Source organism: Megascapheus bottae, chromosome 6 (genome assembly GCF_031878675.1).
Source record: "Megascapheus bottae isolate mThoBot1 chromosome 6, mThoBot2.hap1, whole genome shotgun sequence".
In the NCBI taxonomy this organism is placed as follows: Eukaryota; Metazoa; Chordata; class Mammalia; order Rodentia; family Geomyidae; genus Megascapheus; species Megascapheus bottae.
Genome location: NC_143514.1, coordinates 53,874,653 through 53,883,698, shown reverse-complemented (window position 1 = coordinate 53,883,698; position 9,046 = coordinate 53,874,653). Strand labels below are relative to the sequence as shown.

General features: G+C 51.3%; 1 protein-coding gene across 1 annotated transcript; it reads right to left on the bottom strand.

The window, feature by feature from the left end:
* Positions 1-1,700: 1,700 nt before the first annotated feature.
* On the bottom strand, positions 1,701-6,302 carry Tal1 (TAL bHLH transcription factor 1, erythroid differentiation factor). The gene is made up of 3 exons (XM_090333755.1): positions 5,851-6,302; positions 4,396-4,490; positions 1,701-2,615 (listed from the first exon to the last, which is right to left on the bottom strand). Exons 1-3 carry the CDS (start codon positions 6,300-6,302, stop codon positions 2,167-2,169), a joined length of 996 nt encoding a protein of 331 aa, XP_090189881.1. The 3' UTR covers positions 1,701-2,166.
* Positions 6,303-9,046: the final 2,744 nt, after the last annotated feature.

The following is a 9,046-nucleotide window of genomic DNA, read 5'->3' as shown; positions in this document are numbered from 1 at the left end:
CTCAATTATTCAATTCCAACTGCCCATGGTTTGGTGTGGAGAGGGCATCAGAGCCTTTTTTGTTCATTTGTTTTAATGTTAGGTCAAAAAGAATCTAGAATCTTGTGAGCCTAGAATCTTATGCATGGTAGGCAAGTGTTCTACTTCTTTATGGACTCAAAACACTTCTACTTTCATTACCATATTTATTCAGTCCATACCTCTGCCCCAGGAGACAGACTAAGCCAAGGCATTTATAGGAAACTGACAGTCTGATGCCTTATCCTAGTCACATAACAAATCTGCAGAGGTGACTAAAGTTTAATGTCTTGAAAGAATGTATAGTCCAACTCATAAAACCAAACTACCTATCCTTTTGCACTGAACTAAAGCTAAAATAATCCACAAGAGGTAAAAACAGCTTTAGAGCCTAGGACAGGAGTTCCATCTTCACAGAGTGAGATACCACAGAGGATCTCCTGAGCACTGAGGGGAGAAAACAAAATGCACCTTCATGTTCATTAAGATATGGTTTAGAGAATCTGAAATGAGATGCAGAATCAGAATGCTTCAATGGTCAGCCATATCTTCTTCAGACCCAAGAACTGGACCACACAATCTAAAAGAGGAGGGGGCAGGAATCATTCCTTGATTTTAGGGTTGTTTTCAAGACTCAAAGCCTTGGGAGCAAGGTATTAGGTTACAGCTCAGAACAGAAAAGGTTCCCCACAGTCTCAGTGATGGTCTTTGCATGACAGGAATTGGCCATTGGATATTTTCACTAGGCAGAGCCTGGTAGAAAAGAGGTGTCTTAGAGTACAATTACAGATCCATTGGACTTCAATGCAATTTTTTCCATGGGCCTGGAATAGACGAGGCCTAGAGTCTAGAAAAACATCTGGATCAACACAGGAGATAAACAAGGGGACAGTGGCCCACACTACAAAAGGATTCTCCACTTTGCAAAAGGGTTTGTAGTAGTTCTCTTAAAAATGAATGATGAAAAAAAAATTCCTTTACAACTTCTGGCAAGGATATGTCTATTTCATTAAATCAACCTTCTATTTGCACCTTCAATGAGAGAAAACTGCACAATGACAGGGTAGTTAAGGTCCTGTTAATGAATATTTGTGTCTGAGTCTCAGTCAGGGCCTGGTCTCTGACTGGACTGCCCAGGCCCTTCAGTAGGGCTGTATATCCTGGGTCATATCAAAGCCTAAAGAGTCCAGTGATAACTACAGTCAAGCAAAACTTCCAAATTCAAAGAATTGGACAGAGTTAATGCTCAATTCAGAAGAGGAACAGGCCACCAACTGACTGGAGAAAACTCCCACTGAGCCTGGAGAACACCGGTGGGCAGTCTCCCAGCACAAACGTGTGCCAACAGTACAGTGGCATCTGCTCATCAACAGTGATGTGCAGGAGTTGTTTGATTTCCCTTCCCCTTTCCTTGCCTCCACACAAAGCCCAACAGGACATACTCAACTCCATAGCCACAAGATAGAAAGGCAAGTGTCAGTGGGAAGAGCGCAGGTTTCTGATCCCCCAGGATGAGAAGTTAGGGCTCCTGAATTTCCTGGCTCTCTGGTCCAGCTAGTCCAGAGGAAGCTTGTCAGCCAGGCCCTGAAGAAGGCACCTCGAGGCTTGTGACTCTGTAGCCACTGGCAAGCTGGGTAGAACAAGACTAGACTGGGTTAAAACCAGGCTCAAAAAAAAAAAAAAAAAAAAAAGGACAACTCTTGGGTACCTATACATTGGGACAGAAGCTGCCATAGAAGCCACTCCAGTCAGCTCAGAAGGGGCTAAAGGCAAGGCAGAGGTTTCTGGACACCTTAGATGATGGCTGACAACTCCAGCTTTCAGCAAAGACAGGGCTCCAAAACTCTGGGCCAAAACCAGTGACACTTAAGCCCCTTATTTGGGAAGTCTTAGGGACATTGGGGAAAGGAGAAGAAGACCGTGCCATCTTCAGAAAAAGTACCTACCACTCCACTCCATTTTCCTGTTCTCCCTCGGAAGCAGGAAATAGAAAAGCCAGCCCAGGGTCAGTTAGGGCTTCCCAAAGTTCAGGCTGGAGGGAAGTTCATCAAGTCCACTGCCCTGCTTCTCAGCCCATGGTGCCTGGTGGTCCACCATCCCTGTGGCCTACAGGCCCCTGCTGGCTGGTCCTGGGCCATCCCAGCCCCATCACCGTGGGCCAGTCCCATCAGCTGCAGGCAGCAGGGAGGGGTGGAGGCTGCGGGCAGTGTGTTTGGGAGCTGGCTCCTCTGTGTAGCTGTCCGGACTAGCTGCCCCATCCAGGGAACTGCCACAGCTGGAGTTGGGAGAAAGCACATCCTGCAGAAGGTCATCTGGAGGTGCACCAGCCCCTGCCCCGCCACCAGCAGCCCCCACCACAGGGTCCTTGGCGGGCTTGGCCCGCTGGATGCCCTCTTCCTCCTGGTCATTGAGCAGCTTGGCCAGGAAGTTGATGTACTTCATGGCCAGGCGGAGGATCTCGTTCTTGCTGAGCTTCTTGTCTGGGGGGTGTGTAGGAATCAGCTTTCGGAGCTCTGCAAATGCCCCGTTCACGTTCTGCTGCCGCCATCGCTCCCGGCTGTTGGTGAAGATCCTACGCGTGACTTTGGTGTGGGGACCTGGAATCCAGAGGACTGAGGTTAGGAAGACAGGTGGAGATCTCCCGAAGAGATCTTCCAGCCACTGTGAAGCACCCACTTCTTCCTCCCAGCCCAATCTGTGAACCTCACCCTGAGATTTTTCCTAAACAACCCCTCAGGCAGGGTCCCCTCATCCTCTCTATGACTCTCCATTCTCAATGTTTCTGTGCTTGGCTCCTTGTCTCGGTTATGTCATCGGAGGACACAGTGATGGTAGGGAGAGTTCAGGACCTATTTGAAAGCTTAACCCATACCTACATCACTGCAATGAGGCTGGTTAGGACTCAGCTGTGTGGTTCTGAATGGGCTGCTTGACCTCTCAGAGCTTCACTTTCCTCCTTTGTGAATAGAAACAACCTCATGGGTTGTGCAGTAGGACTGAGTAGAAAATGAGTACATAGGGGCCGGGAGTTTGGCCTAGTGGTTAAAGTGCTTGCCTAGCATGCACGAAGACCCGGGTTCAATTCCTTGGTACCACATACATAGAAAAAAGCCGGAAGTGGTGCTGAGGCTCAAGTGGTAGAGCTCTAGCCTTGAGAAAGTCCAAGGACAGTGCTCAGGCCCTGAGCTCAAGCCCAGGACTGGCAAAAAAAAAAAAAAAAAAAAAAAAAAAAAAGAAAATGAGTACATACACCTACTGTGTCCACAGAACACAGTAGATATCCAAGTGACAGCTGCTATTCTATCCCTTACCCCCACTACTCCCACCCTTTGAAATCACTCCTGAGGACTATTAGCAATATGCTAGTGCTGGGATCAGGGTCGTGAAAATGACACAAGGCTCCAGATTTAGGTAGAAGTGGGGCTTACTCTCCCTTCCTGGCTTCCAAACAGGCAGGGGGTGCTCAGAACGTACCCTAAGCCAGGCCCTAAATAAATACTTAACCCCATTTTCCTCTCTGAGGAGCAACATGAAGACACTGGTATACTTCCAGAGCCCCTCCAGGCCCACCGCCCCCCTTGCTGGCTCTAGCCTCAGTGCCTTTCATAAGAGCCCCAGACTACCAGAAGTCCCAACAGTTCCAGGAACTTGCCAAAGTCCTGAAGCTCTGAAAAGCCTGTTCTGCTCACAGTCTGGGCTCCAACTACATTGTGTCCTCAGGAGAAGGAGGAGGAGGAAGAAGAGGAGGAGGAGGAGGAGGAGGAGGAGGAGGAGGAAGGGGGGAAGAGGGTCTTCTAAGTCTCCTTTTTCTCCATCCCCTCCCCTAAAGTATGGGGCCATTGTAGAGTGCTGAGCTTCCTCTGTGGAATCAAAGATCCAGGGTAGACTCTGGTAGCCAGAGGAACTCCAGGTGTCAATTCAGAGCATGTAACAGGGGACATAGAATCCTTCAATGAAGAGACCTGGGCATAAACTGATGAAAGCACAATTCCAGACAGGGAGTGGATTCCAGGCTTTTAAGTGGGCTTCAGGGGCAATGCAGGGATTCCCTAGGGATCACAGGTTGAAGTTGGGGACATGGAATGTCTGTCTCTGTCCTCCCTCATATTTATCCTTGCCAGCATGTAGTACTAGAGCCTAAGCAGGGCACTAGAAGTGACTACAGTTTTGGCTTAAATGCCACTGTGTCCCTCCCCATGTCCTCTCTCCTCAGGACTGTGTGTGTGGGCCTCCTGGCTCAGCTCTAGGGCAAAAAGCTTTGGCAGTTTGGGGTGCCAAGGTGGCCCTCTTACATATGGGAAACATTTGAATAATGCCCGATTTCCCCCTCCACCTGCGGAGGGTCATAACCAATGTAAGGGAGCAGTGTGGACTCACCATCAGTAATCTCCATCTCGTAGGGGGAGGGTCTCCTCTTCACCCGGTTGTTTGTGGTAAACATAGGGAAGGCATCAGGCTCTCCAAAAAAACTGCTGTGGAAAGGTTATAACATCATATTAAGGTGGACAAAATGACTCAGCAGGCCCTTTCCAGTGTGTCCAGAGCCTCCTATCCCTGGAAGGCAAGCCCGCTCCTTCTGCACTTGACTTGAGGATACAAGAATTAATGAACTCACGCAGACATACATACAAGCAAAAGGAGTCCACACACATACACACACACAGGCGCACGCGCATGCCACAGCATTTTCCTTCTTCTCCAGAAACAAGCACACAATCCACTCAGCATCTCATCTCCTAAACAGGTTGTCTACACAAGCAATGTAGTCTTCATACCAGATGGTATACAACTCTAGCACCACACAGAGGCACACTGTGCCCTCCTGCCAATCTCAAAATACAGTTCCCAGGGCTAGGAATGTGGCTTAGGGCACATTCCTGGCATGCACAAAGCCCTGGGTTCTAGTCCTCAGTACCACATAAACAGAAAAGGCCAGAGGTGGCGCTGTGGCTCAAATGGTAGAGTGCTAGCATAGCCCAAAAGCTCAGGGACAATGCCTAAGCCAAGTACAAACCTCAGATTGGCAAATAAATGAATATTTTTAAAAAATAATTACAGTTCCCAGGAGGATAGGACACTGGGTCCTCTTCCCCTTAAGTTCTCCAGGCCATCATACCACTCTACAGCTCTTTCTCACTGCTTGACCTACTCTCTACCCCTACCTCCTCTGCTTCTCCCCATCTCTCCTCACAAATCACAATACAGGTGCTATAATGTGGTCCCAGGAATTACAGCTAGGGACTAGGAGCAGAGAAGCTGGGAGTAGGAGAACCAGCTGTCCTGGGGTTTGTGGGGGCAAGGGGGGGCAGAAATTCAGAAGCTGGAGCTAGTGATTCTGACCTGTAATTGTAGTTAGTCAGGAGGCTGAGATCTGAGGTTTATGGTTCAAAGTCAGCCAGCCCCAGCAGGAAAGCCCAGGAGAAGCTTATCTCCAATTAACCAGCAAAAAGCCAGGCGTGGAGGAAAAAAGCTAAGAGCCCAAGACACTTAGCTCAAGCCCCAGTAGTAGCACAAAACAAAAAGAGGGGGTTGTCCCCAACTACACATCCCAGGTATATCCTTTCCTGCTTGGTCCTCCCGCAGCTTCCAGAAGACCAGTAACTCTCAAAAGTAAGTTCACTCGTGCGCATTCTGTCCCATCCTCCTCACTACCACCTTGCACATTGGGCGCCACTCCCCACCCACCAGCCCTACGCATGCCCCCGCCCCGTGGCGGGCACCCCCACCTCCCAGCGCGCGGACTCCAGCTTCCAGGCAGGCTCAGGGGCTTCTCTTCCTGCGCCCCACCATTGCCCCCACGAGAAGCGGAGCAGGGCCCACCCCGATCCTCACCTGCCGAGCGAGGCCAGCGGCTGGCCCAGGCTGTAGAGCAGCGCGCGGCCCGGGCCGGCGGGGGCCGCCAGCGCGGGCGGGCTCAGCTGCACCATGCGGCCGTCTCCAGGCAGCTCCGCGGGGACCGAGGCTGGCGCGGGCGCCGGGGCGGGTCCGGGAGGTCGGCACAGCTCGGTGGTGGGCACCCGGTGGCGCGCTTCGCCGGCCGTGGCCGCTGCGTCGCGGCCCTTTAAGTCCCTGGTGGCGCCGCCCCCGCCGGCGGGGCCGCCCCCCGGGCCGCCGCGCGCGCCCAGCTCGATCACCGGGGGCTCGGCGGGGGCTGCGCGGCTCGTTTCCTTGGCGACGCCGTTGAGCAGGACCAGATGCGGGGGGGCCATGCGGGTCTCGGCCGCGTCCGGTCCCTCGAGCGGGGTATCACTGGGTGCCGCCTCGCTGGGCGGCCGCTCGGTCATCCTGCGGACAGACAATCGGACGGGCGGATGCCCGCTTTCACCGCCGCCCCCGACCCACGGGCGACGACGCGGGGAGCAGAGGACACACTCGGGGCCACGAGGACGGTGTCCTCCCCTTACCCCGCACCCCGCGTCCTCAGGCTGAAGGCCAGGGGCAAAATTTCAAGAAAGGCGGAGGGGAGGGGAGGAGGCTCTCAAAATTGGAAGTCTGGGGTGGGGGAGTGCCGGGAGGCACAGACGCCGAGGTGTAAAGAGAAGACAGTGACACTGGACGAAAAGGAATGCCGCCAGAGAAAGAACAGCCGAAGGGAAGGCAAGGAGGAAGGAAATGTACAAAGGAGAGAAAGAAAGATCACCCGGGCTCCCCTCTCTGGCCGCAAGGGAAGGGGAGGGAACAAATCCCCCCACCGACCTTGTGCTTCCCGCCCCGGCGTTTGCTTTTGGCGGGGAATCTATCAGGCCCGGGTGGGGTGATTTCAGAGCCACCCTTCACCCCTCAGCCACGGGCGGGCTCGCCAGGCTACCGCCCCACACCAACTCCACAGGGCACCCAGAAACTTAGTGGAGGGGAAAGTAGATATGAGGGCTCTTTTTAGCCAGAGATGACTGATGATAATAATAATCACCATCTAAAGAAGCAAGTCCTCCTCGCTAGAATAGGTGTCTACACTGAGCAACTGCAGTTACCCTACCCAGAGAAGACAGGCAGCACAGGAAAGATCCTGGCCCTACAGTTCAGTGTGCTCTGCCCCCATTCTGCTCCACGGGACTCAGATCTGGGGGGGTCTGGAAAGGAGGCCGGGCTGAGGTGATACAGCCTATCCATTCAAATAGTGCTCCCCAGACCAGTGAGGTCTTAGATCCCCCTCTAAAAGGAGGAAGCATCAAAGAGTCCTTCAATTCATCCCCCTTCCTGATATGTCCTGTAAGTGCTTATTTTGTGCTATTCACACACACACACACACACACACACACACACACACACACACCCTGGAACCTAGAATTTCCAGTGCTGAATGAACACAGCTTGCTTTCTTCCATCATCCCCACTTCATCCAAATGAGAGCTAGGCATTGGCAAGAAGGGAAGCAGAAAAACCCCAGGATCCTGAGTTGGGAGATACTTGCTGTTGTTTTGAAGAGAAGGAGGAGGAGGAGCAGAAGGAAGAAATCAATTCACCAGACATAGTAACACACACACACACACACACACACCTGTAATCTCAGCATTCCAGAGGGAGAAGCAAATAAAGAATTGTAAATTTGAAACCAGCCTGGCCTATACAACAAGATCCCACCTCAATAGATAGACATAAATATTGATTATACAAATATGTATATATATGTATATAACCAGAGGCCTCGTAAATGCTTAAAATAGGATTTCTGCTCTCATTTTTATACAATGGTTATTTTAAGGCACAAAATAGCTAAATGAGAGTCCAATTTAGCTCTATATAAGTCTGTCTAACCACTGGCTACAGACATTGAGCTCCCATTCTGCCACAGCAGTGTCAGAGGCAGAGTTGTCCTGGGAACCATCTCTCCTACTCTAGAAGGGAAACTAATCACCACCCATCACCAGCACCACTACCACCACCACCACCACCCCGCCAGCCACCGCCTCTAGAACCCAGCGCCTTGCCACAAGGCAGAGATCAACGTTATTTTATATCTCCAGCCCCTACCCCATCTGAAAAGACAAAATTCCTTGTCACCAGCTGCAAAGCTAGTGGATTTGCCATGCTTTGTCGGAACTGAGTTTTCTAACAAAAGAGAGATTTTTCTTAAAGGTCTGTATCCATAGAATGCCACAAGCAAGACACTAAGTCCACTGGAAATGAATCTGAAGTACATCAGCCATCCTAGTCTCCCTCTTCCCACTTGAAATGCACCAAAAATATTCCAGCCCCTGCAGAAAGGTACAAATTTGAGGTTACCTCATTGCTACCACCATCAGTGCGCGCCGCCCAAGGATCAATCAGTCGTTCCTTTCAGCTTCCAAGTGAGTTCCAAACGTTCACTGCAATCACTGAGCTCCAGCTCCCTTTTCTGACACATTTATACCCCTGATTAATTCTGCCGCAGCAGCAAAAGCAGGTTCCCAGGGGACAAGGAGGACACATAGTTGAAATGAGTTGCCCCTGGCCCCAATGCCCTCTCCAGATGCCTATAAATATCCCTATTTCCAAGGCTTCTAGCAACCACTCCCTACTCAGGAAAATCCTGCCTACTCTTCAGAGACCAGAATCACCCCAGCCAAGGGCCCATGCCAGGGAAGAAGCCACCAAAGGACTCACAAAGCACCTATAGCTAGTTACCTGCCCCTAAACTGAGTGGGCTTCCATTAAGATGAAAAGAAAGCTGGGGTGACTTAGTTATTTGCTTTTATTTCTGGAATATAGAGAAGCAGCAGCAAGGATTAGGGTTGGATGGCCCTAGAGGAGAGCATTCCATCCTTTCACCACTATCTTCTTTGTGCAGCAGAGACCCAGCTTTGGAGCTCACCATTCTGGATCCGCACCTCTCCCCCGCCACCCCCCAATTGCTGCATGGTCAGAATGGTGTCTCCTGAGATCTCCCTCCTGGGGACAGGCAAGAAGTCTTTTAACCACTGCTACACACACCCCCCCCACACACACACACAGGTACACACACAAACTCCATCATGGAAATCTTCTTAAATAGCTTTAGCTTGTTGTAGGCTAGAACCACCGCCATAGACCGGGTCTAGAATCCTTCCTA

What these genes read in the sequence shown, in the direction of transcription:
- Tal1 (XM_090333755.1), bottom strand. Translation starts at nt 6,302, where the DNA reads ATGACCGAGCGGCCGCCCAGCGAGGCGGCACCCAGTGATACCCCGCTC. An exon ending in CCGCTGGCCTCGCTCGGCAG is followed by an intron (nt 4,491 to 5,850) that starts GTGAGGATCGGG and finishes ACCTTTCCACAG; the next exon opens with CAGTTTTTTTGGAGAGCCTG. An exon ending in CGAGATGGAGATTACTGATG is followed by an intron (nt 2,616 to 4,395) that starts GTGAGTCCACAC and finishes TCTGGATTCCAG; the next exon opens with GTCCCCACACCAAAGTCACG.